This window comes from Monodon monoceros, unplaced genomic scaffold (assembly GCF_005190385.1).
Source record: "Monodon monoceros isolate NGI ecotype Baffin Bay Population unplaced genomic scaffold, NGI_Narwhal_1 Super_Scaffold_15, whole genome shotgun sequence".
Classification (NCBI taxonomy): Eukaryota; Metazoa; Chordata; class Mammalia; order Artiodactyla; family Monodontidae; genus Monodon; species Monodon monoceros.
The window spans coordinates 68,755,692-68,783,686 of record NW_021703771.1 but is presented as its reverse complement, the minus strand read 5'-3'; the positions used below and the strand labels follow the sequence as shown (position 1 = coordinate 68,783,686).

General features: G+C 37.7%; 1 protein-coding gene across 12 annotated transcripts in view; it reads right to left on the bottom strand.

Annotated features, from left to right (window-relative positions):
* UTRN (utrophin) overlaps positions 1–27,995 on the bottom strand; it is a 505,655-nt gene that overhangs the window by 77,667 nt on the left and 399,993 nt on the right. For all 12 annotated transcript variants that reach the window (XM_029224149.1, XM_029224150.1, XM_029224155.1 and 9 more), the window contains 4 exons: positions 24,623–24,891; positions 18,176–18,322; positions 15,664–15,742; positions 12,026–12,086 (listed from right to left, as the gene is read on the bottom strand). In XM_029224149.1, coding sequence (XP_029079982.1) covers positions 12,026–12,086; positions 15,664–15,742; positions 18,176–18,322; positions 24,623–24,891 — 556 coding nt within the window. The remainder of the gene's footprint in view (positions 1–12,025; positions 12,087–15,663; positions 15,743–18,175; positions 18,323–24,622; positions 24,892–27,995) is intronic.

Genomic DNA, 27,995 nt, shown 5'->3' with positions numbered 1-27,995 from the left:
GGCAGAACTGCCAACGCTGAAAATAAACACAGCCTCTCATTACGAAAGTACAACTGCAGCTTACCAAACAGCAGTTAAAAAAAAAAAAAAGTAGTAGATGCAGTTGGCAGTTGGATTTTCTTTCTTTCATTCTTTCTTTTTTTTAAGTTGTGGGGAGGGTTTTAAAGCAAAATCCACACTCAATCCAATGGCTCAAAGTATTTGAACAGCTGCAGATCGGTCAGCTCATCCTGCCAAAATGCTTCCACTCCTCCCAGAGGAGGCAACCAAAACAGAATAAAAGAAGCATTTTCCCCCCAAAATAACAACAGTTTAGGTTCTGGCCAATCTCAAATATACTCAAAGAGGAGTAGAACTTAATACTGTACAGCTCAATAAACTATAAAGTGGCAATTTTGTTCCTAAAGATCCTCTTTGTAAGAGGGAACAGACACAGGAATCTGTCCAAGAATAAAACGAAAAATTTAAAATCTAACCAAGCATCAATTAGGAATTAAGTCCAAATCATATGAGGCAAACAACAGAGAGAATATGTAACATATAACTAACTAGGGTGCCCAGCCAGACCAGTTTTGCTTGCGTGGGGAAAAATGGTGACGCCTTTGGTGTGGGCCAGAAATTAGTGAGTGATACACCTGTGTGGCTGAGATTATCTTTGGGCTATTTTAAACTCTGCAAAATGAAGAAAACTGATAGTAATGCAAACGGTATTTTGTCCACAAAAAATGCAAACTGTGTCCACTCAAACGCAATTGATTATTGTCCTGATGGATACTGACCAATTGGTCAGCTTTGCATCCATCCTTAATTCATTTTAGCATCCCTAACTTGACTATGAAGACTAGTACTTAGTATTCTCCTTGGAACCTGTTACAACTTCTTACCCATACCCTTATTAATTAGTGAGTTGAATGAAATCTTTGACACATGCTCTTTTTATATTTGTACAAGTCAAGATTTTACCTACTTTAAATTTTATTAAAATTTTAAAAAATTTTATTTTTAATTGAGATACAATTGGCATATAACGTGTAAGTTTAAGGCGTACAACATGTTGGTCTGATATATTTGTATATTGCAATACGATCACTACTGCAGCATTAGCTAACACCTCTATCCCATCACATAATCATCATTTCCTTTTTTGTGGTAAGAACATTTAAGGTCTAGTCTCTTGGCAACTTTGAAGTTTATCATACAGCACTGGTGTCTATAAATCACTGTGCTGTGCATTAGATCTCCATTACCTAATTTTTAAAATTATCCTTCAACACTTGGGACAGTTCTGGTTTATACCTGCTGTCACATATGATTATTAAAGTGCCCCTGTACTCTTAAGTGTCCCAGTTGGGATAACACATGACCCTAGAGTTTATGGACTTCAAGGAAATATTAAACCAGTAATGTTAATAAGTAGCATATGCTTCTACCTATTATTATTCATAATGTATTCTCACAAGCCACAGAAAGTTAAACACAAATAAGATTGTACACCAATGAATAGAACACAAAGAATGTTGTGTCACAACACTGCCCAGTATATAAGACAATGAACCAACAGCAATTTACATGTAACGTTGATAAGATACTAATGTCTGGGCAAAGACTGCTCTGGGGAAGGTACTTTTTAAACGCATTTGTTCTCATTAGAGTGGTCTCATTCTTTCCATTAAAAGATTTTGAGATGGGATCCTAGTTACCCAAAAACTGACACTTTGCCAAACACACTTACTTGTTACTTATCTATCCAATTTTATGTTTGAAACTGGATTTTGTGGGTTTTTCCATTTATCATTCCATTCCAATTTTAAAGGTGTATAAGAGAAAAAAATTGTAGGTGAGTGAGTTAATTAAAAATACAGGTGTGAGAAAAAGAATAGGTATAATGCTCTGGATAAGACAATCACAGAAAGAGAAATATTTCTTCTTTGCTGTACATAGTGAAAGAGAACACACTAGGTGAGGATGTATAACATTAATTACAGTAATAGTCTATTATTTGAGTGCTCAATTTGCACCAGGTACTCTTCTAAACTCTTTCCATGTGTAACCTCAAATCCAAACAATAATTCTGAGTTTGGTGCCAATATTATCCCCACTTTACAAATGAAGGAAACTAGGACAAACTTAGATAACCTGCTCAAGGTCACAGTTAGTAAACAGTGGAAATGGAATCTGAACACAGATGGTCTGATTTAAAGCCTGAGTTCTTAATATGGAAGTGTACTTGCACGATTGGGGTTTTAAAATATTTCTCATGAATCTGTCTAAATTTGAGTCTGAGGTCCATCATTATAATCATTACAAACAACCTCATCTCTCTTGCTTCTCTCACTCATGGCAAAACCCAAGCATGGATCAGCTCAATTACTTGCCTTCTCTGGACGGGAGCAGCTGTGCATGAATACAGCTGGAGAAAATCACTCAACAGACAGACTGATTTTACTTTAAGTATTTGACTTCAAACCTCAAATGTCCAAGTGCTGGCAAATGAACTACATTCCCTAATAAATGTGCCTCCAGAGACCAAAACAACAATCTACTACAGCCATTTCTTTCCCCAAACCTAAGTATGTTTCCCGGCCTGCCTAAGTATCATTTAACTGGATCTCACACTTCATTGTAAAAACTAAAAACCATCAGACAAGAATTCCTTCATCTTCCCACCACTAAATCAATAAACTTCCCTCCATCTGCCAGATTGTCTTTTTTCCCCCTTTTTAAAATGAGTGATCCCCTCTCCTATCAAAGGTTCTTCCCAAAGATTTCTAAACAACTCTTGTGCAGTTAATCCACTAGTCTCAATAAGACTAGTCTCAGGATGTAAATATTGAAGGGTCTGCCATCCTTAATATCTCTCTCTCTCTCCCCCCACCCCCTGACAACAACATACCTACCCCCTATCTTGCATCTATATTTCCTGCTAGCTAGCACCCCTTTTCTCTTCTTTGCAGACAAAATTCTCAAATGAAGAGTCCACATCCTCATGTCCCATTCAAGACTCAACCCACTTCTATTTGATTTCTAACCTCATTCCTCCACCCAAACTGGTCCTGTCAAAATTATCAGTAAACTCCATGTTGTCAAGTGGAATGCCTGCTTTTCTGTCTTCAGCTCGCTAGACCTCTCCTCACAAGTGGGGGGGAATAAGGAAGAGACAATAAACTTCACAAGTAAGTTACACAGTATAGTAGAAGCTGAGAGGTGCTGTGTAAAAAATAGAATCTCCGGAATGAGGTTGACACAGGCGAAATGTAGGCTCTTCGAACACCCTCTTTACATATACTTATACAAGTTATATATAGGAATCAAGCAGGGCTCCCAAGTAATCAAATTTGCATTCAGGTGACTAAAGCATAAAGACAGAAAACACATTCTGGCAACCTGATGTGATGTCATTTATCTGAGTAATATCTTTTTAAAGACCTAAGAGGTAACATTTTGGAATTTTTAATCCCCTCAATCTTGGTTTCATCATGCATGAATATACGAAGAATATGGAATACTCCTATCAGTAATGTTGATTCTTTCTCTGTGTGTGTGCTTGTGTGTTTGTGTGTGCTTGTGTGTGTGACTAGGGTTGAGGGGCCTCTGGGGAGGGGACAGGGGTAGCACATGAGAATGCTGTGTGAGGGTAAACGTTTATGTTCCTCAGGTTATATGTAACTTATTAAACCCTCACAAACACTTCCTACCATTGTCTAGTCTTTTAAAGGCAGAAAATCCAAGGTTATACTTTTAGAAACATAAGAATAAATCTAAGGGAAAACTTAAAGTTTGAATGTCAACATTTCAAGGAAAAAAAAAAACACCCTTCTGTTCAAGATCCAAATAAGATAGATGATCCCACTTGACAACGGATATCATAAAAGCACAACATCTTCCTTAAGAAAATGCCATTGGTTTGTCATCAAAATGAAGACACAAATCAGGAAGACTAAATTGTAAACAATGGATAATTCCAAATCTGTTGGATTCAATTATAAAACTGCTGTTAAAAAGAAACAATAAGCCCAAAATGGAGTCACTTGTGCTACACCCCACCGAGATTAATACCTAACCTCACTGCAGTTTCAGCCTCTCCCAGGGGTGGAATAAACCAATCAGTCAGGAATGTCCTGGTCAGCACTAGTGAGGGAATCTATATAAGAAGACTATTGCATTCCCTTTCCCACAAAAGAAGATGTCCTGGCCTGAACCAGTCCTTTCTTTTATTTTGCTAATAACTTTCTTGTTATCAGCCTCAGCCCCCCAGTTTCTACAAGAGCCTTCCATTTTGTACAATTCCTTGAAGCTCCTTTCTCTTTACTAGAGCGCTTCTGTCCTATTCATAGATCGTTGAATAAAGGCAATGAGATCTTTAAATTTACTCAGTTGAATTTTGCTTTTTAACAATGTACTTAAAATTATTTCACATGTAGGATACAAAATAGAAATTGTATCTATTTCAAAGATACAATCATGTAAAGGGCTATAAAGAAACACAGGCTACAGCACACCCCAAAATACAAGTGTCAATACCCCAGGCATGAATGATCGAACAAGACAAGGTTTGTTTGAGTTTGTTTTTAAGTAGAGTAGTAGGGTTAACGACCAAAATGGATATGCCTGGGTGTGAGAGGAGATTCAGGCGACACTTGTTTGGAAGGCACTGGAAGACTGTCTGGAAGAATAAACACTTAATAAATGCTGGGGAGCCTCTCATCTGGTAATATCTCTACATGGACCCAGAACTCAGAGGGAGTCCCAATCCCACCCAACTCTACCCTCCTGTCTCTTTAAACCCTCAAACTAGGGAGAATCAGACCATCAACCAACACTCCTGCAGGTCGTCTGTTGTTGCACTGGGGAGCCCTGTACACTCCTGCTTGGGGGTGTTAACCGCAGGATTATGTTCCCACCAGAGTTCAGTTTATCATTGTATCCTTAGAGTTTGTTTTCAAAGCTGAATTTATATCATTTAGTTTTTTAAAATTTAACTACTTTATCTCTTTCACATATATTTTTAAATGAGAAATTAATTCTAATTTTTTCTATAGAGTTGTATTGAATCTTCTACTGTATCATTTCAGCTAATAATCAGTACAGAAAAAGATATTCTATTTATTTCACAATTTTCACATTATTACTTCTGTACTGTTGCTAATTGTAATGACTATTTAAAAATTTAATCAGTAAAAATTCAAGTACAGATTATCTTTTATTTTTCCTTCCCTTAATGACCCCTCAGTGATCTTCCCTGTACCGTATGGTAGACCTTTATTAATTGCATCCCTGACTCTAAAAATCACACTGTGTAGTAAGGCTGATGGTGCTGTTATAATTCAATGTAACTGAGTAATCTAGAAGATTCCAAGCCAAAATTCCACTTCATAGTTATAATAACTCCAGCACCAGCAACGTATGGATGGATGGCAGGAAAGATGGTATCTTCTTAAGTCCTGAACTAGTCAATGTATTTCTAAGACAGTGTCAACTCCACCTAAATTACCTCAACAAACTAGGACACTGGTAGATAATCTAGTAGTTGCCCATTTGGGGCTGCTGCGTAGCAGGCGGTCTCCTGCTTAGTTTTCTAGTTAGCCAAGGTATGCTCCTCGTTTGTCTGAAGCTGCCTCCAGCTCCAGAAGGTTGAGCGATCCCAAGGTGCTTACATTCTTTCATAAAGCAATCTTATTCTTACCTCCTCATCAGCGGAGTTGGCCCAGTGAGGTTTTTTTTTTGCGGTACGCGGGCCTCTCACTGTTGTGGCCTCTCCCGTTGCGGAGCACAGGCTCCGCGGCCACAGCTCATGGGCCCAGCCGCTCCGCGGTATGTGGGATCTTCCCGGACCGGGGCACGAACCCGTGTCCCCTGCATTGGCAGGTGGACTCTCAACCACTGCGCCACCAGGCGAAGCCAAAGGCCCAGTGAGTTTTAAACATTTATTTTCAAGAAAAATAAAGTCACAGACCATTTCTTAGAAAAACAGACTCTCCAGTACATTCTCTTATATTTCTATTTCATTTATTTATTTATCACTAAAACCAAAAACGCAAGCCCCATTTCTGGAAAGAGACTCAAAGTGTGTCCCAAGACTTCTCCACTTAAAATTCTGGAACCGAAAAAGATGCCCTCTCCCATCATGATTAAGGAAGAGGAGAGAGATGAAGGCTGCTCTAGGAAGCCTTTCAGAGAGAACTAGCTTCCATTATTAGAAATATCTTTGTTATGGATTTATTTTGTTCTGGGATGAATTTCCTTAACATTTAAAGATAAAATGCTTTATGTTAATTTCTCTTTTTCTGTTGTTATACCTATACATTTGTTAGCTTTGATTTTCCAGTGAGGCTGGATATTTGAATTTCCCATTGCTGCCACTCCTCTCTGCTCTTATTTAGGGAAGAAATATTTCACCTACATCATCTAAGCAGGGTTCGCAATTCCTCTAAAGAAATAAGCATTAATTCTCTCCTTTAGACTGTGCATACATGAGACAAGTATATGCAGTTTATGCAAATAAATTGCATGACTGCTATAAAAACCAACTACTTGCTCTCCAAGATTTCATTTGTAACTATAAACTACATTTTTTTTTCTAGCAACTGATGGATTAGGGCAATAGAGGGTACCCTTGGGAGGCAAGACATGGGTCTAAAACAGTGCTGCAGGATTACCCATAATGAACACAAGGACAGAAAAGGAAATATAAAAGAGATGTAATAAATTGAGGGAAATCTTGATTTAGACCTATTCATAAGGGGGAGTTAGAACAAGGTAGAGACTGCAAGGTAGCGGTATTTGTAGATACAGATTAGTTTATTCTGGTTAATACATTGTAATATTGAGGAATGTCAGTTGTAGAGAATGTGAGAGGTATTATCTATATAATCAGAGATGACGAAAGTGTTCATGTTAAAGCTGGGTGTGTGTGACTGCATTATAAAGAATTAAGCTTTGTACTTCAGATTCTAGTGGGAAAACAAAGCTATAGAACTGGTGAGCTGTGAGCGAGACCAGAATCATCATTTGTACCAAGACAAAGTCACGCACTTGGGGTTTAGAGGAGACGCTGTAGAGGGAGAGAGGAAAACCATATTTCCTCATTATCCTTTACTAAATTCTATGAAGCAGGATGGCTTACTAACAGGCTGAATAAGGTAGAGAGTCACCTATGCTAAAAGCCCCTATAAGGGGACCTGTAAGAAAGCTTTGTTGGCCAGGCTCCTCTCAGATGGAAATCTCCCCAGTGCCAGAAAACTCCAGACCTTGTGAATGAGCAAAGGTAGAGGAGGACCAGACAGTTTGCTCTCCCGCCCCAGAACGCCTGTCATGATCCCACTGGCAGGACTGTGGAGAATGACATTTGCTATCGATAGAAAAGCACCTTTGTCCATCATCAGACCACAGTGTGAACCTTCCTTAATCATATATTTGGCCTACAGGAATTAGCTTATCGTGAATCCTACAGAAAAGGCGGTGTGCAGCGTTGGAGAAAGCGTGGTCTTGCTCTTAGACAGCTCTGCACTTAAGTGTTGGCACATAGCAGGTGCACAGTAAATGGTAACCAGTCTAGAGTGTGAAAGAAAGGATGTCTGCTCATACTTTCTCCACCTGACTGCACTTCCCTAAATATAATTCTTTACCCCACCCAAATTTTCCATGGGACTAAAAATTCCTGTCCTCTCCCTCCTCTAACACAGAGAACAGGAGGCAGCAGGTGCATAGTGGTCAAGGGCTTAGGCACTGGAGTCGGTCCCTGGGTTTGAATGCCAGCTCTTAGATTTCCTGGCTGTGTAATCTCAAGCAAGCTGTGTGTGTTCTTATCACCTAAGCCTTGCCTATAAATGGGGGTAATGATAGTACCTATACCTCACTGGGCTACTGTGAGAATTAAAAGAGATAACCCCTGCACAGGGTTAGCACAGTGGCTGGCAAATGAATATTCAAAACATGTAATTTATGACAATGACCATTATCATCACCCACTATGACTATTTATTAGTATTTTTATTATTATTATTTTTGGATCAAAAAGAGAAGCAATGAGCTTTATATGACTAATATGACATGTTAAGAAAATTCAGCCCGACTTCCCTGGTGGCACAGTGGTTAAGAATCCACCTGCCAATGCAGGGGACACGGGTTCAAGCTCTGGTCCGGGAAGATCCCACATGCCGCGGAGCAACTAAGCCTGTGAGCCACAACCACTGAGCCTGCGCTCTAGAGCCCGTGTGCCACAACTACTGCAGCCCACGCGCCTAGAGCCTGTGCTCCACAACAAGAGAAGCCACCGCAATGAGAAACCCACGCACCGCAACAAAGAGTAGCCCCCGCTCGCCGCAACTAGAAAGCCCGCGCGCAGCAATGAAGACCCACACAGCCAAAAAATAAATGAAATTAAAAAAAAAGAAAAGAAAATTCAACCCAAGGCTTTTATTCATCATTCCCTTTACCCCTGAAACTCGCTGGATGTTAAGTTTTAATTGAGGAAATGAACAACCTGTAGAAAGCACAACGCATGACCAAAAACTTACAGAGAAAGAGATCGTGCTTTTATGGTAGATTTTTGTACATTGTGAGGGCAGCAAGAGCCATTTCAAATTTTCTTAAATTGATGGAACAATGACCTGTCATTAGACTATACTAGAAAAGAAAAATAATTAGATCAGCTTTGGAAAGTCTACCTTAGACGCAGCAAATATCATTTAAAGATATGAGTTTCAACTTAAGATATCAACATAGAGGGATTTACACTACATAGACTCTTAACGGTTCAGATCTATATTGTATCATTTTCTAGAAACAAATGAGTCATGGAGCCATGGCTGTACACCTCAAAATATTAATAATGAATTACCTAGAGAGAAAGAAGTACATTGGGGAGCCATCCAAGTATGTTTTAACTATCCTATAAAATTAAAATACAAAATAAAAATAATTTGTCCTTCCCATTCTCTGCCATCTTTCTTGCTATATTCTGGCATTAGAGTATATAAAACTATATACTTAAATATTGAAAATATCTAATATTTCTACCTGAAGATTTTTTTTTGTTGGCCAAATTAATACATCCTAATACGCTCCAGGAAACTCTAGTTGCATGACAATCATGAGATATTTGTTTCTAACATTTTTCTTCTACTTACTTGTGCAGCCATGCAAAGGGAAGTGTATATTAAAAGCCTTTTCATTCATCATTTACCTGCTTATTATTTGGGAATTAAATTTTGTTTTCATAATGATTTTTCATCTGGAAATACTGGCCTGTATAATCTTATCTCTAGTGACTGATGTTCCTTCTTTATAAGGAAATAAACTGTTAGGTTACACAACAGAGCAAATAATGAAAGAATCTGGTTAAACAAGTTTTCTAAAAATAAGAGAAGTCACTCTATATACATGGGCAGATTTCTAAATATTTGACAATCCTAAGGCATTTAACACTAAAATTTTAGAATATTTAAGAAAATCCAATCTTTCACTAATGATGCTGAAAATATTTCAGGATGCTACAGTCCTATAGGTCACACTAAAAATATTGGTCATCAATGTATTATATATATTTTGAAATGCTGATTATAGTGCTCTAGCCGATAAGATGCCCGATAAACCAGCTTTCACTCTACCTGTCTGCCCCATAAGAACCTTGTAGACTGAGCAAGGATACAATTCTGCTAGATCCTCTCAAAATTATAAAAACACTGAATTAGTGAAATTCGAACTTAGACAATGTAATTCTCAGTCACGTATAACCGACCTGGACATATAGAAATTCCTTTTAATAGTAATGTTGAAATGACAAATGGATTTTTTAAAGTGCCAAATCAAATAGATAACCATTGCATTAACATAAACAAGCAACAGATACAAAATTTATTTTTCTTTTATTTTGGCCGTACCACACAGCTTGTGGGATTTTAGTTCCCCAGCCAGGGATCAAACCCGCACCCTCCACAGTGACGGCAAGGAGTCCTAAGCACTGGAACACCAGGGAATTCCCGAATTTAGTATTTTCTTTACCTAGTAAGGACAAAAATATGCCTCCTGGATCCGATTTACATTTTTAAAAAATCAGATGATACAGAAGTCTAGGTCAATTCAGTAAATTAATTAACTTGATTAATTTGCATGGACTTCTAGATTTTGTATAATACATATATCAGTTTTCTATTGCTACTGTAACAAATTACCACAAAATAAATGTCTCCCTGAGCTAAAAACAAGGTTTTCAAGGGCTGTGTTTCTTTCTGGAGATTCCAAGAGCACATCCCTTTTCCTTGCTTTCTCCAGCTTCTAGAGGCTGTCTGCATTCCCTGGCTCATATCCCCGCCTACGACTTCATATAACCTAACCTATCCATATCCAAGGGTCAGGATATGGGCATCTTTGTATGGCCAGATTCTGCCTATTGCAGCATATCAGATTTATACTAAAACCTGTAATATTCAAGTCAATATTCACCCAGCAAATTGAAACTCTCTAATACTATAAATATTATTATTATGTAGAATATAAATTAGAATGTTTTAAATTTGGATCAGATGATCACATGTTTTCTTAATAAAGACGTCAATTTGCTGAGCCTTTGACTTCTTTCCCTTCATGCCTGCGCGAATTTGATACTAATCAACTGCCTTCCTACCTTATACCTAAATTTATCACAACTCCGTACATGGTAGATTACACACTGATAAAAGTATTAAATTCTCTTAAGACAATGTAACATATATTGCTTATTATATTTATTATGTATTATGGAAAAATTATTATTATTTTTTTAATCTGAGGATACATTTCAGACCACAATAAAACCTTCATAGGAAAATACTATTTCTAAACATTTTGATTTCACACACAAAGAGGGATACTGGAAGAGCCCATTATTAGTGTTGGCATGGATTTTGGAGATACCACATGCCATTTTAGGAAGGACATAAAGGAAACTTGGCCCAGAGATCTTCACTTGACTCATGTGAGGTCACAGGACTAATCTGAAACAGCGCTGACTCCTCATAACAGCGAACATTCTTCTCATAACTAGGCCACCGTTCAACTTATACATAAAATAGATCCAACTACGACTCTTATCACCTTTATCACATTGTAAATCAATAATTTACATCTTGGGCTTCCCTGGTGGCACAGTGGTTGAGAGTCCGCCTGCCGATGCAGGGGACACGGGTTCGTGCCCCGGTCCGGGAAGATCCCACATGCCGCGGAGCGGCTGGGCCCGTGAGCTATGGCCGCTGAGCCTATGCGTCTGGAGCCTGTGCTCCGCAACGGGAGAGGCCACAGCAGTGAGAGGCCCGCGTACCGCAAAAAAAAAAAAAAAAAATGTACATCTCAAGGGATTTCACAAGATGAATTTTATCATTCTGCCAGTGACAACACACAGACTAAGCCAAGGATCAAATCCTATGCAGACCTTATGTAAATTATACAAAATTTATAAAATGTTACATAATAAGGAGAAACTTACTATGTAAAAAAGGAGAAACTATCAAGTTGACAACAAAAATGCTGGATAATAAACCTAATGTTGCAGGTAATTTCCATAAGTCTAAAAGAAGTTGAAAATATTGAACTTTTTAATGATAAAATACTTTCTTTTTGGTGAAATAAAACGAGAAGAGTCCAAGTACTTTTTAAATGCATTTTCTGGGAGACACAAAAATGGCTTAGAATCAATACAGTTTGATAAACATCATTATGTCAAGAATATTTAGGAATTTTGTCATTTTCCCCAAATATTTTAATACCTGCTTTATAAAAATATCAGCTAAATATACCTATAGCCTCATCTAATGAATTACAAATATCACTCCGAGCTTTAAACTAATTTCTTTCAAATATTAAATATATATTCTTTATATCTTTATAAACATAGATATATAATTTCCTCCATATAATAGGACTGAAATCCATTTTTTAAAGTTACTTCATAACTTTGATACTTAACAACTGTTGATAACTTAAAGCCTCTTAAGTTATCAACATAACTTTATTTTCTTGGTATCGTAAAGGAGAATTAAAATCAACTTACTTTATGTAATAGGGCACTTTATTTTGTGAAATGGATCTTTGCCATGGCAGCTGGACTGAAGCTGAAGAAACAAAGGGAGGTTATTGGAAACACTGCTAACCCAAAAGCCTTATGCCTTAATGCAAAACAACTGAACACTTTTTGCAGCAAATTCAATGAGAACTGCTGGATTCCTATAATTATGAAATCTGCTAGGCCAAACAAAGAGTGGCTTTAAAGATTCATTTGAAGCAAGGAAAGAAACAATACAGTCTCAATTTCTAATGTCAACTCTAATTGAACCTGTTGATACAAATATTTTTAAATATCAAGTTTTATTGTTTACAACAATCAAAAATTAAAATTTAGTGCTATCTGGAAATTGTACTCTGTATATACTTTGATTAAGCTAAAACCAAAATTAATTTTACCTGGTATACCCAGATTGTAAACTAGATTTCTTAAGACTGAATTTTCCAGATCATTAATAGCACTCTTCACTTTGCTTCATAGTCACAGGAATAACTATTTAGGACAAATGGCATTTAAAGAAACTCAATTATATGAATTTTAAAAAGGGAAAATTAAAATAAACATAGCCAAAGCACTGTAAAGAACCAAGGCAATTATCTAGATAGAAGAATTCCAAATACTTATTTTCACCTGAAATGCACAGAAAATATAGTTCCCTACTTTTACACTAGACATCACTATGATTGAGATTTTATGTTTTGTTTTATTGAGGTACTAACTTTCTACAAATCCATTTACTCCTTTTTTATAAAAATATTCTTTTCCTACATTAAACCAATTATTTTAAGACTTATTAAGAAGAATTGTACATATGTATCTAGAACTATTAAGGAATTTTGGTAAATGAAATAATAAACAAGCAAATTCAAATAAAACTTTGCAAATATCACTAGATTCCCATGTAACCAGTTGTCACCAATTTTTCTTTTCTGAATATGGTATCATTATACTATCTTACTAATGTGTAGCATTCTAAACTTTGCAAAGCATCTTCAAATACATCTATTGATAAGGAAGTCAACTATGAGGAACTAAATATTAGAGGTGAAATTACTTGCCCAATAAGTAAATGGCTGAGCCAAGACATGATTTCAGGATTTCTGAGCACTAGTTCAGCAATATTTCTATTCAACAATTCTTCCTCTCTTTATAAAGTATGAGCATTCCCTTCTCCAACTATGTCCATGAAAGTATAAAAGACGGATGAAAATGGGGAACTAGGTATATTAAATTTCTCATTAGAGCCAACCTCGTTTCAGCACTGGCACCAGGCTAATAGGTCAGTTTTTATTTTGTGCCTAACTAAACAGCCTCCTTTTATAACCATGGCTAAAATCCAAGAAATATAATAAAGCCAAAGATTCTGAGCAGCAATGGACAACAATTATTAAATTTATTAATTGGGATTTTGTTTACACTTCTCCATTCATTTTAATAATTGTTTTGATTTGAATAACTTTGACCTCCTTGGACTGCCAGTGCTAGGCAATGAAAGGCAATGTGTTTGAGTTTCACAATTTTTACAAGTTTCATTTCCTAATGAACAAGAGTTTGATTTTTATTATGAAAGAATGGTTGTTAGGTGAAAGTGTTCAGTTTCATCAATACTAATAAATACATATGCCTCAGAACTATAGAATCTCAATTATTTGTTAAATTTCTCTTTAATTTGGTCTTAGCATATAGCTTTACATTCTATAAAATTAAGTGTAAGCAATCTGGAGTTAATTCATACCTAATGAGTATTCTGCAAGCCCATTTATTTCATCAACATTGATAGTATCCAAATGGAAATGCATCCTGGCACCCAGGTAGACAGTACATTCCAGGAAGGACTAAACATCATTCAAAGATAGGCTACCTAAGAGCTCAGGGTTGTGAAACAGGTGTGTGTGTGTGTGTGTGTGTGTGTGTGTGTGTGTGAGCGGGATGGGGTGGGGGGGCGCGGGTGGGGTGGCAGGTGGAGTAAGGGAGGGTGGAGGGGAGAAAGAGACAGAGAGACAGAGACAGAGAGAGAGAGAAACACTAACGGGAGCTAGTTTGAGCACTAGAGAGGCATAGGACACAAAAGTCAGGAAATGACTCATTAGGCTTCTTGAAATTGTGAGAGTAAGAAAAGCCTGACCTTGAATTGAGGGAAAACAGATTACCAACCATGACAAAGGTTAAGAGAAAATATAAATGTAAGCAATTTAGTTAGAAGACACGATATTATTACTTCAGTTTTCTCTATGGCTATAGATACAAAGGTACCTAATTGGAAAAATAAGCTTTGCATTAAGTTTCAACCTTCACTTAAATTGAATTAAACAAAGTGCTTGCTTACATATGTTTGCCAGAGAAAAGGAAAGGAAAGGAATTAACATTTAGTGAAAGCATTTGTGCGAAGAACTGTGTTAGGTGCTTTGTGTAACTTGATCTGTTTTCTTATTTAAACCTCAAGGCAATCAGAGAAAATAAGTACTATTATAGTAATTTTAAGATAAAGAAATTAACTTTCAGGGATTCACAGGCCTGGTAAAAGGCAGAATTAATATTTTAATCTTGGGCTTCCCTGGTGGCGCAGTGATTGAGAGTACGCCTGCCGATGCAGGGGACACGGGTTCGTGCCCTGGTCCAGGAAGATCCCACATGCCGCGGAGAGGCTGGGCCCGTGAGCCACGGCCACTGAGCCTGCGCGTCCAGAGCCTGTGCTCCACAAGGGGAGAGGCCACAGCAGTCAGAGCAATATTTTAATCTCAATCTAGGTGACTCTGAATTTTACATTCTTTAGTTTCCTTAGCAGTGAGTGATAAACAAAGTAGGAGCTCAAATTACTTATTTAAGATCTCATGAACAGTCCATAAAATGAAACATTTCAGTTGGAGACTACTGCCTAAAAATCTACATATGTGGGTTTGGCTAAATCTGCAATACCTAGCCAGAAGAAAAGCCAAGTATGATTGCAGTGAGCCTAATAAACCAAAATCTTCTCAAAGATTTGTGGGAAGTAAATTTTTTTTTTTTTTTTACTTTTTAAAGCTCCAGGTGCATTTTAAACAAATATGCACTTTTTAAGGAGGAAAATTAATTTTAAAATATAAAAATGATTTCTTTACTGTGAAAAAGTTCATAATCTTTGCATATGGCATAGCAATGATATGATACTATATTAGTTATTATAACAGATGGTCCAGTGAAAAACCCTAGCTAAGAGGAGTTAATTTTTTTTTTTTTCTTGCGGTACGCGGGCCTCTCACTGCTGTGGCCTCTCCCGTTGCGGAGCACAGGCTCCGGACGCGCAGGCTCAGTGGCCATGGCTCACGGGCCCAGCCGCTCCGCGGCATGTGGGATCCTCCCGGACCGGGGCACGAACCCGCGTCCCTTGCATTGGCAGGCGGACTCCCAACCACTGCGCCACCAGGGAAGCCCAGATGAGTTAATTTTTGCTTCACTTCAAAGACTTACCACGACCAGATTATAGAAACAATAACCAATAAGCAATCTTGTCATTGATGTTGATATCTTCTTTTATATACTCATCTGATAAATATATTTATAGCAAAGAATATAGCTTCTTGAGTGAGAGTGAAATAATATGCTGATTCATTCCATTAATGAGATCAGTCAAATTTATCGGTACTTACTAGAGAGAAAATGCTGGGAGGATGGTCCAAAATCCCTATGGGCTTCCTGAAGCTGTTTAAGGCGATCGTCCACAGAAACCTGCACATACACACACAAGGAATAATTTGATTTCAAAACAATAACCTTAATAATATCATTGATTTAAGTATTATAATAAATGATGCTACTACCCAAGATATGATTGCTGGTACAGACTCCTTTGTATCTGGAATCAAAATATTGTATGAAAATAGGCTCCTTCTGACATCAAGTAACAGTAAATAGTGCCAGGTACTCTTGCAAGTAGTTTAAATGAATTAATTCTTTTAACCCTCACAAAAATCATATTGGGTATTACTCATTATTATCATTGTTTTACAGATGAAGATATTGAGATAGAAAGAGGTGTCCAAGGACATAAAGTTAGTACGTGGCAATGTTAGTATTCATACCCAACCCACCGGATGCCAGAATCTATGCCTTAGTCAAGGCATAGATTGTTATTAGTCAAGGCAAGTTAAGTTATTCTACACTTAACTCAAAAGCAGTAACATTCTAAAGTATCTAGAGTCAGGATGTGGTCATGGGGTCAGTGGCTACTCACCTCTCTTTTGTAAGGAAGGTGGTAAAAAAGGGTTATGGGGAGCAAATGAGAAAGAAGTCTAAAATATTCCAAGGGAAGAAACAGACAGATGAATAGATAGATGATGATGAAGATGAAGATAGATAGACAGATAGATAAACAGATAGAGATGGAAAGTGAAAGGACATATGAATATGGAATGTCTTATTTTCCTCCAAATTCATGTCCATCATCTTGATTTGGAAGTATTCAAGTAGATACCAGCTGAATAATATACTCTCTCTATTTTTTAACCACATTCTTAGCTCTCTACATTTTGAAAATGCAGAGTTGGTACCCTGAGAAACTAATTGCAAATCAATAACAATTGCACACAGCCTTACTGACATTTCCGTTTCCTTTTCCTGGTCTTTGTCTAGTAACGCTAGTCAGGTGTTTCACTTAGATTGTCAATCTTATCTTCAGCTGCCTTTAAATGGAACGTGTGTCTCTGGCTCACTGGGCACCTCTAGTTTCTCCTGGTTAGCTATTTAAATTACATTAGCAGGTACTTTGTTTGTTATGGCCAAAAAGCATTCAAACACCACACTTTTACATTCCAGAGGAGAACACAAGATGCTGCTCTTGAAATTTAACACTGTTGTCTGCCAGCATAAATTGTGCTGCTCTTGTTCAATCAGCAGCTAACATCTGAGCTCCAGTGGTTACCAGGCTCAGAGATCAGGATGAAAGAATACACATCCTTTTTCATGCATAACGTATTCCCTGACTTCCAATCTTTGCAGACAGTAGTAACAGAAGCAGAGTGGGAAGGGAACCAAGACGGACCACAGGAATACGTACATGAAGATAATGAATTAGAGAAAGGGAGCAGAAGAAATAAGGAGTACAAATCAAATGCTTTTGTGTTCTACTCACTAGAAAAGCATGTATGAGTTTAACAGATCCTGCTTTACTAATCCCAGATTATTAATATTCTTTTCAAAGACAGAAAAGACTGTCTAATACCATACACTCATTTATTACCTCTTCAATTTCATGAAGAAAATATACAAACCATTGGGTGGTTCAACATTTGAATTAATTCAGGACCTATCAGGCTATAAAATATTATACCTTTAAAATAAAATGATTTTACGTGCTACCTCAAAATTACATATTTATCTTGTTATATATCACATCATTTTAGGTACAAAATATAGAGAAAGATTAGTAAGAATTATTTTTTCAATCTTCCACTTAAACTCTCCCACTACTTTTCAGGGGGAAAAAATTATTATTATGACTCCTAGAAACAGGCCACTAAATGTGACAAAGTTCCACAAAGACTGAGCCAAAAACTACTGACTGGCACATGTGGTGACTTGCAAATGCTGATACTTAGTAACACTCAGGAGGACTCTTCTTGGTTTGGCTTTTTTAAAATCTGAGATGCACAAGTCAGGCCTAGTCATCAGAACAACTGCATTAGAGCAACTAAGATCTAAGGGCTAAAGGAAAATACCCCTACAGTAAAGTATGCTAGCTGGAAAAAATGAGCAGGATACCTAAATAGCAGGCAGAGGAAGAAGAAGGATGGGGACTTCCTTAACTTTTCAAAAGAAAAAAAAAAAAAAAAAACATGATTAAAGTAAGAAAAATGACTCCTTTATGAGCCATTATGGAAAAAATGTTTCTGTGACCTACTATAGGTTTCAATTACTGTGATTTATTTGACCTTTTGCAATTTTCTAAAAATATCATATGAAGAGAACATCATAAAATTACATTAAAGTCTATATTCATAAATAAATGAGGCCTTTGGGTTCAAGATACTGAAAGACAACGGATGTCATCACAGGCTAGAAATCCATTATCAAATACAACCCATAAAGAAAGAGAAAAGGATCACAGGTGGTAGAACAGAGAGGTAGGGCTTAAAGACCAAATGAAGAGGAATCAGCTGACACCTGCAAAAGTTTCCATCTCATATTAAGGTCATCCAACTGGCGAGACATCTTTAGAGATGGGTGCAGGTCAAGCGGAGACAACTGACTGGATAAATCATTCACTGTTTTAACTTTTAAGTTGATTGGTGCAATTTCTTCTCTAAATGCCTGGAAGAAAAGGACAAGAATAATGTCATCAGAAAAGAATATAACAAAAGCTAGTATTCCATATTTCCTTAAAAAAAAAACAAAAAACACCAAGACCAGCTAAGAGGCCATCAACTAGAGCTGCCCACTCAATAACAGCTGACTCAACTCAGGTCTTGAGCAACCAGGACCACCAGCCAAAGAATCACCCTTTATAAGCTAGAGAATCTAAATAGATGCACGAAGAGAAAAATTATAATGCCAACTCATTTAAATGATTATGTATTTCCAAATTTTTCATGATATGCAATTTAATCTAGAAAATGTATGCCACTTTTATCCATTTTACTAATTTCTAGTCTTGATTTTATCTTTAATTTTCTATTTTCCTTTTTTAATATGGATACCTTAATATTTTTTCACCTGATGCAACAACTTGATTTGAACTCTTTCCATTTAAAATTAAGTTAGAAAGTGGCCAGTAAAACAAACCTTTCCTAACCACAAAATCTATGCACATTATATACTCGTAGATTTATATATTTATATATCTCTTTCAAAGTCATTTATGACCTCTCTTTGCAGTTAAAGGTAGTCCAGGAAGAGCAGGGTCTATCAGAAAAGAGGTAAATGAAGCTTAGAACTGACAAATTACGGTTCTGAGCACAGTAAGAGAGCTGTTATAAGTGGGGATTGAAGGGGTATATGTGAAGAGGGGGGAAAAAAAACAAAAAATGTTTCAGGTCAATGACAGTGATATGACCTGTGAGGATGAACAACAAGATAATGAAAACACTAAGTTTTCTCCTTTCTCCACATAATTCCAACCCCCTCTATTTTCATGTATCCTTTTCCCCACAAAGTCTTTGCTGAGATCCGACCCATCCCTTAAAAAACTCACTGGAGTGCCCGACCCATTGGGAAGATTTCCCAGAGGTCTTTCTCTCCCCAGCCCTAGCTGCAGGCCCCGCCCATGTGCTCCCCAGCATTCTATCTGCCATCTCCAACCTAGCCAGGATTTCCAGGCTGCACATCTCTGGACACTCAAATCAGGTTTTATGGTGGGAGACATTCTTGATTGTTTGGTGCCATATGAACCACTTGTTATAGATTTTAAACATCATTTCTTATCAGAGCTCTTAGTTCTTGGTATTGTAAGCATTCATATTTTAATGCCCCCCCCCATAGAATGGAAGCTTCTTGAGAATGGACAGTCTCCAGTACTAAGCACAAAGTTTGCAATACAAGAGGGGCAGAGTTCATTTCTAATGATGAAGGCTCAAAAAATGGTACTTGAGGCAAGATTAAGCCAATATGGAATTGGGAATAGAACTGGGATATTAAAAGAGAACAGCATAGTTTTAACTCTTTGGTGTGTCAAAAATTAATCATGTACCATACTTACAGGTATTAGGTGTTATCAACATACTATTAGCATCAGCTCTCAAATTTCATCATTTCTATAATCTCCACCCCTTAAGAGACTAGGCCTATGTCTATGAGCTCCCTTTCTTCTCCTCTTTCATCACTCCAAGTTTAGCTAATGAATAATAGGTATCAAAGTGCTTTGAAGGCTATAAAGTTTTATTAAAACACTACAATATTAATTTGACTTCCTCCTTATGCTTATAAAAAGAAAACCTCTCTAACCACTTCCCAGTTCCCCCTTTTATAACATGTAAAGGCTAGAAATAATCATTATGGTTGGTAAACATCAAAATAATATTAAGAATATGACCTTATTTTTAAAAAGAAAATTAATTTTAGGTAAATCTGAGAATACGTTTCAGCATTTCAAAATTCTTGAATATGTCCAAAAACCACGAGGAAGGTCAAGCTGGAGAGTCAGAAGAACAGATCTGGAGCCCAGGGACAGAGTGAAAGATACGGACTTTGGGGGTAACTGTGTAAATGACACCCAAAACAGTAAGCATGGAAGTCAATGTACAGAAAGAAATATCACTAGCACCCTGAAGACAGCAGCAATTCAAAGTCAGGCCTGGAGATGGACATTTGGGATTCAGCTGTAAATAGATGGTACCTGAGGTTGCGGGGTTAGTAAATGACTCTGTAATGTAGCATAAAGGAAAAAAAGTTAAGAATCAGGCAGAAGAAGGGAAGCCCATGAAGACGTGAAAACTGCTGCAGCATGGAAGGAATTCAGAGCTGTGATAGTTTTTCTCCATGACTGCAGATGCTGGTCTTTCATGGATGACAGAATGTGTACAAATAAACGGATTCACAAATACAGTTCAATGAGAAAAGCAGATATATGATAACAGAGACATTATAGGTCTAAAGAATTCATAATTAATATAGAAGCATGGGACAGAGAGAGGGATGGGAAAAGAGAATTTTTCAGTCTGGACTTTGAAAAGACCTGAATGCCCTCAGGTTCAGTTTGAGAACAATTACAGAACTCAAATCTTTCAAGGTTTCTTCAGTTATGACTTTACATCATACACTAATAATCAGCTTATAAAATCAATAACTTTGTATTTTGAAGGTATTAACGATTAAAAATGAAATGCTAGGGGCTTCCCTGGTGGCGCAGTGGTTGAGAGTCCGCCTGCCGATGCAGGGGACACGGGTTCGTGCCCCGGTCCGGGAAGATCCCACATGCCGCGGAGCGGCTAGGCCCGTGAGCCATGGCCGCTGAGCCTGCGCGTCCGGAGCCTGCGCTCCACAACGGGAGAGGCCACAGCAGTGAGAGGCCCGCGTACCGCAAAAATAAATAAATATAAAAAATGAAATGCTACAAAATATTCTCAGATTCATATAATTTTAAATAATAACCAGTTTTATTTCAGAACATGGTGGCAGTTTTTTAAAAATTGTAACTTCAAGACAGATTTTTTTAAATCTTATAGAAGAAACTGTTTTTTCCCTCTATAAAAGTAATGCTTTTTCTCTTACAAGCCACAGGTAAAACCATTAAAAGTCCTTAGACAGGGCCTCCCTGGTGGTTCAGTAGTTAAGAATCTGCCTGCCAATGCAGGGGACACTGGATACAGCCCTGGTCCGGGAAGATCCCACATGCCGCGGAGCAACTAAGCCCGTGCGCCGCAACTACTGAGCCTGTGCTCTAGAGCCCAAGAGCCACAACTACTGAAGCCCGCACGCCCAGAGCCCGTGCTCCGCAACAAGAGAAGCCACCACCATGAGAAGCCCACGCACGGCAACGAAGAGCAGCTCTCGCTCGTTGCAACCAGAGAAAAGCCCGTGCGCAGCAACGAAGACCCAATGCAGGCAAAAATAAAATAAATAAATAAATAATAAAATAAAAGCCCTAGACAAACAATGCATTTTAGGTTTAATTTTGTTTTTGTGGTCCAGTGTTTTATGGTAACAAGGAATCTTTCTATTAAGAAAGTTTATCTTTTGGTTTTTAAGAGCTCCAAATTAAGGGGCTTTCTAAAATAAAGCAAATTTTAAAATGGTTTCAGATCTGTTGTGTGTTCTGGTATAAAGAACCAATTTATCATGTTTTGGCTGTACTTTCCTATAAGAGAACAAAAATCTATGTGGTTTTCTTTGCTATAAAAACAGAAGCATCTGTTAGTGTTAAAGGTGCTGACTGGCAACCCGTTGGCAGATGTGAATCCCAGCCCTTCTCTTGTCAGAGGTGTGTATTCTGCAAATAAGAATGATTAAGGATAATTTTAGGAAGTTAAAATTATTCGATTACCCTAAAAGCTTTTGTTTTCCAGTTGCTTTGGCATATTTAATAATATTTGGTAATAATCAGAACTTATTTTTACCTGCCTATAGCTTCACTGGGATTGGGGTATACTTTAGAGCACATGCAAAACACCCCGGACTTTGCATCAATTTTACTTGGTTTAAAGAGACTTGGGTTTTATTTTCTTTTTTCCTAATAAGATGTTAAAATATCTTAATCCACAGTTTATTACTTTGTCTTAAATATTGGCTGTATTTTTCCTAGCTTTCCCACGTAAGCAGAAATTTAAACAGAAGGATTTGGATGCAGAGGTGGGTAATTTCTTCAATCAAATGGGATTAACAACTCTCAAATTTTTAGTCCAGATATAACTTCATTTTTCCCTCAACACTAGTCATCCTGTATTAAAAACTGATGCTTTCAAATTCAAATGGGTAAATTCTTGCTCCAACCAAGAGGTTTTGCAAACCAATAGAACATACTTTTTGTAAACCATTGGCTTAAAGATTTTCAGTGTTTAAAAATCATCTTTTAAAATACAAGAAGTGTGCAACTTCCAAAGAACCTATCCTAAAAGGTTTTATTTTTAGTTTGTTATTTTAACTCAGATTCAATTATGGAAAAGTGTTTTGGATACTACAGTCAAGGAAGAAGGCTACTTAATTCACAGGGTCATTGGAAACATGTATATTTACAGTGAAAGATGGCACTCCAATACTCTTTCAGTAATAAAAATTTGGGGTTGAAAATTTAATACGTAGTTTTTAAAGATTCAAATTCAAGCAGTTGATCAAAGTTAAGCTTAATTACATTATTATGAGTGAGGTCTCTACAATGAAAGAGAAGAGCAAGAAAGAAATCAAGAAAACTCCACCACTTCCTAGCTGTGTGGGCTTGAGCAATATCTACAATGTCGTCATTTGTAAAATGGACATCATAATAATACTTATCTTGTTCTCGGCACATAGCAAGCATCAGTAAAGGCGATCTATTATTATTATTCCTCTGTCTACACATATATTTACTTACTCATGTACTTTGCCTGAGTAGGATTCAGTTAATTTCCTAGACCTTCCTTCTCTTTCCTATTCAGCCACATGCGAAACAAAGGGATAGTATTATCCAATATCTGTGCACAAAAGATGTATATCTTTTGCAATAAAAATTCCATTCATGATATTGATATTGTCAGTCTGATTTTTCATCCGTTTATCCTTTGATTTGATTCATGACTACCTAGTATATAGTTTACTATGCTACTAAAAACCTAATACACTCTAAATCTGTTATTCGTGTCTTTTATTGCCTAAATTCCATTAACTGCTTTTCTGGATATGTTCTACAATACGGGAGCCGAAGGGAATCTAGACCAGAGGTCTAACATCCTTAACTCTGGGCAGTACCTGATTACAAACAGAATTTATAGCTAAACGAATTCTTCATTACATACTCAGACAATAAGATATAATTAGTAGATAAGAACTCCCAGGAAAACAGTATACTTTTGATTAAACTTCTAAATCCAACCACCGATTTAAAAAGGAGCCTGCTAGACTACACCATGTGGATGCCATTCTGTAAGATCCAGACTGTGAGAAACACTGTCAAAGAAACAATTCAGTTTCTTCAACAAATACATTGCAAAGAAAACAAACAAAAGATAAATGGGAAATCTGGAGATTAAAAGGGACTTTAAAATATTCTTACAGGGACCTCCCTGGCGGCGCAGTGATTAAGAATCTGCCTGCCAGGGCTTCCCTGGTGGCGCAGTGGTTGAGAGTCCGCCTGCCGATGCAGGGGACACAGGTTCATGACCCGGTCTGGGAAGATCCCACATGCCACGGAGCGGCTGGGCCCGTGAGCCATGGCTGCTGAGCCTGCGCGTCCGGAGCCTGTGCTCCGCAACGGGAGAGGCCCCAACAGTGAGAGGCCCACGTACCGCAAAAAAAAAGAAAAGTGAAGAATCTTCCTGCCAATGCAGGGGACATGGGTTCAAGCCCTGGTCCAGAAGATCCCACATGCCACGGAGCAACTAAAGCCCCTGTGCAACAACTACTGGGCCTGCGTTCTAGAGCCCACGAGCCACAACTACTGAGCCCATGCACCACACCTACTGAAGCCCACGCTCCCAGAGCCCGTGCTCCGCAACAAGAGAAGCCATTGCAATGAGAAGTACGCGCACCGCAAGGAAGAGTAGCCCCCCCCTTGCCACAACTAGAGAAAGCCCACGAGCAGCAACAAAAAAACTAACGCAGCCAAAAAAAAAGACCCAACCTCAGTAATATAATTAAAGGTCCTCGGCTATATTATTAAAAAAACAAAAAATACTCAACAAAAACAGGTAAAACTAACCTATATTGTTTAGGGATGCACAGCTGGGTGAAAACGTATAAAGAAAAGTAAAAGTAAATTATTGTAAAAGTCACCTTAGTCGTTATTTTGGCAGGGAGGGGGATTCTGATGGTGAGGGGCATATGGAAAACATCTATTATGTCTGGAAAAGTTCTACATTCTAATGCCAACAGTGTTGACATTATAACAATCCCTCATAACAGTTTATATATGTGGCTCTCCTTATTTGTGTTATATTTAACAATAAAGTATTTCTTAAATCCTTTATCTGAGGCAGGGATGCTGACCATGGTTTTCTCAATGTGGTCTTGCAGTGAGTCGATGAGCAAGTCTCCCACAGGCTTCCAGCCATTCCGCACGGCTTCCGCCTCCTTCAGGTCAGCATCTAGGTCATCCATCGCTCCCTGCAGGTCTCTGAGCTTCTCCAACGCCTTGTCCACTTGCTTTTGCCAATTGCTAGTAACAGCGTTTAGACTTTCCCACTTCTCTTTGACTTCAGAAGACTGCTTACGCATGGCTTTGGCAATCTTTTGGGCTCTCTCCTCAGGAGTCAGTTCTGTGATTTAAAAAAAAAGAAAGAATATTTGGATGCTTGATCAACTCTACATTCTTAGGGCCAAGTGTGAATCACCTTTGGAAGGGTTGCTACCAGCATACACTAGCCAGGGTAAGAAAAACTGTTTCCATACTTCCTCCACTAATCCCTAACTACTTCTCCAAAGAAGAAAAGAGCTACTCAGAGTAAAAGTCGCCCAGTGGTTTTGGTGACTTCTGAATTTTAATGTATTTGCAAACCTTGAAATGTAACAAGATAACTCAAGAAATAAAACAACTTTTCTTTAACATAAATTAATTACATAAAATCCAAAGACAGCTTTTCATTAGTTTTTCTTTGTCCTCAGAGAAATGGGAATGATAATTGGGAGAGAAATAGCTTTAAGTCGTGAGGAAAAACTCTGAAAAAGTAAGATTAATTTATCGTGTCACAAAAAAATACAACTGAAGACAACATATCTTAGATACTTCATCGTCGCTGAATCTTTAATACAAGGCATTCTTTGTAGCCCAGAAGTGTAGCACATCCACAAATATTTCAACAAGAAGACAGCAAGGCTTCAAAGACAACCCTAAATATTTAATAGAGCAAGACGGCTACCAGAATGTCTGAAATAAGGTAGACTTTTCAGACAGGAAAGGGCAGGCATAATGCAAGATGCTGCCACAGCACAGGGGCAGGAAGAAAGAGTAAGAGTCTAGAAAACAAGCAAAGGGAACGGTCAGAAGTCAAAGTCAAGTTGAAAGCCAAGGGTCAGAAATATAGTGATGAGAAGCTGGCAAGTCAAGGGCAGGGGAACTTGATGGTCACAGAGCAGACACTCTCAAAACAGCTTAAATGGATCCCCAGCTAAACACTCCTGGGCCTCACTACCCTCAACACCCCAGGATGCCTCCTTTCCTCTCTAGCTGGTTTGATGGTTGTCCTAAGTGTCCCCTGGACAACAGAGAGGCAAGTCAGAAACATACAATCAAGGTAAACTGTACATTAATTTAAGATAGAAGTGCATATTCTTCTTTGAGATAACATCCCATCTTTCAGTATCAATCACATTAGCAACATCCACTTCCCCTCAAAATATTCCAAACCATTCATAAAATGCACTGAAGTTCATCAAACCTCTGGTAAGATGAACCGAAGCAAGCTCTCCTAAACTGTAACTTTCCTACGCAACATAAATTTGTCTGCCTGTCTTTATTTAAATATTAGTTAACAGTCAAAGGGACAGAACATTTATTTTTATCTAAGTTTCCAGAAATTTCGAGACCTCAATATTTAGGTGAAAGCAGGTATAATAAATCCCTGGGAACTACATGGATGATGAAGAGTTTAGCAACCACAGAACTCTGAGTGTGCTGCTGAAAGGCTGTGAGGCTACACAGAAACATGACCAGTCTCCTGTCAGCTGAATTGATTACAAGAAGAGACAATGTTATGATAAGTAGATAGGTTGAGCATACCAGTAAAAGATAAATAAGGAAAATAAGTGAGTTAGAGACCCAGCTTCAAGGAATGTTTAGGCTCAGATACAGTCCAGTACAACGGTGATGGGAGGCAGTCGGGAATCCTGGAAAAAAGCCCTAAAACTTATAATATGTCAGGATTTCAAGTTTAGGAAACTTAGAAAAAGCTTTGTAAGGAAAGGTACATCATCAAAAGGGCAACTTTATTTAAATCCTTAAGCCTTCAAGGTATTTTTATAAAATGAAAAATATGTAATATTAATACGATCCATATTTTATATACATATACCATGCTCTGTGTAAGGTGAAAAAAATCATTCTTAACCTGATGAGAAAGGGAGTTGATAATTTTTATGACGGTAACACCTGTGTTTGTTAATAAGTCACTTCAGCTTTTTCAAAGATATATTTTGAGCACTCATGTTTTACTGACTTTTGTAAAATAAAAAAATACAGTGCCAATTTCAGAAGAGACAACTTAATTATGATGATTTTTCTCTGGATAAAGTAAAAATTGTTTCTAAGTTAGTCACTGAATAACCTGGCAGGGAGACATACGGCTTCTTTGTCCTGTGATAAAATACCCAACACTGGCTGTGACTTTTTGTCTTCACTTAATGTAAAATCTTTTGATTGAGCAGTCTTTTTGTACTATTTATAATATAATCCCCACTCAAGCAGCTACTCAGAAGAAAAGTTCTACGTTCAATTCGCCATCTGTTTGCCAGAAAGGAAGCATATTAATTAATCACTGAGTCAGAATAAAAGTGCTTCCTGTTGCAGCAGCAATCTCAGTTTAATGCATACTTTAAACCAAGAACAGAGCGAAGTAAAAAGCTAAACAAAAACTTTCCAGGATGTTTGTGAAACAGGTAATAAGAAGCAACATGTGAAATCCCAAGTTATGACAGTTTGGGGTAAGAAAATAGAAAAAACAAATTAAAACAGCAAGACAGCATGAAAGATGAAAGTAATAAAGGGATATCCCAATATTAAAAAAAATCCTCGTGTTAATTGAAAATCAAAGGACAAAGTTTGCTTCAAATTTTCTGAATGGATACTTTGCAGTAAATTTTAAGACCCTCATGCAAGAGTGGAGAATCTTCTGGACCAGTGGTTCTGAATTCTGGTGACATATTAGAAACCACCTTGACAGTTTGTCTGCTTGCTTGCTTGTTTGTTTTTAAACGCTGATCCCCAAGGACGAAGTATTAAAAGATTCTGATTTAGTTGGTCAAGGGTGAAGGGCGGCATGGATAAATTTTAAAAAGCTCCCCGGGTGACTGTAACGTGTTGCCAGAACAGAACACCGTCAGCCTACTGGCTTATAAATTGATTTCTCTGGTCACTGCTGTTGAAGCTGTACAGAGTGTTTCCAATCCAGTGAGCTGCTCTGTCATTCTCATGCAGAGCAGGGCACCAACTACTGAAGGTGGGAGAGCAAATGAAGCTCAGTGATAAGAGGGTAATTTGCATTTGAAAAGGCAGTAATAGAGGCTAATCAGGAGACGGAGGAAACAGCAGGATAAAACCAAGTAAATTTAGTGACAGTTCACAGACCAGAAGCACTTTTCCTAGGTCACTTTCCTACTCCGTGTGTGTGTGTGTGTGTGTGTGTGTGTGTGTGTGTGTGTGTGTGTG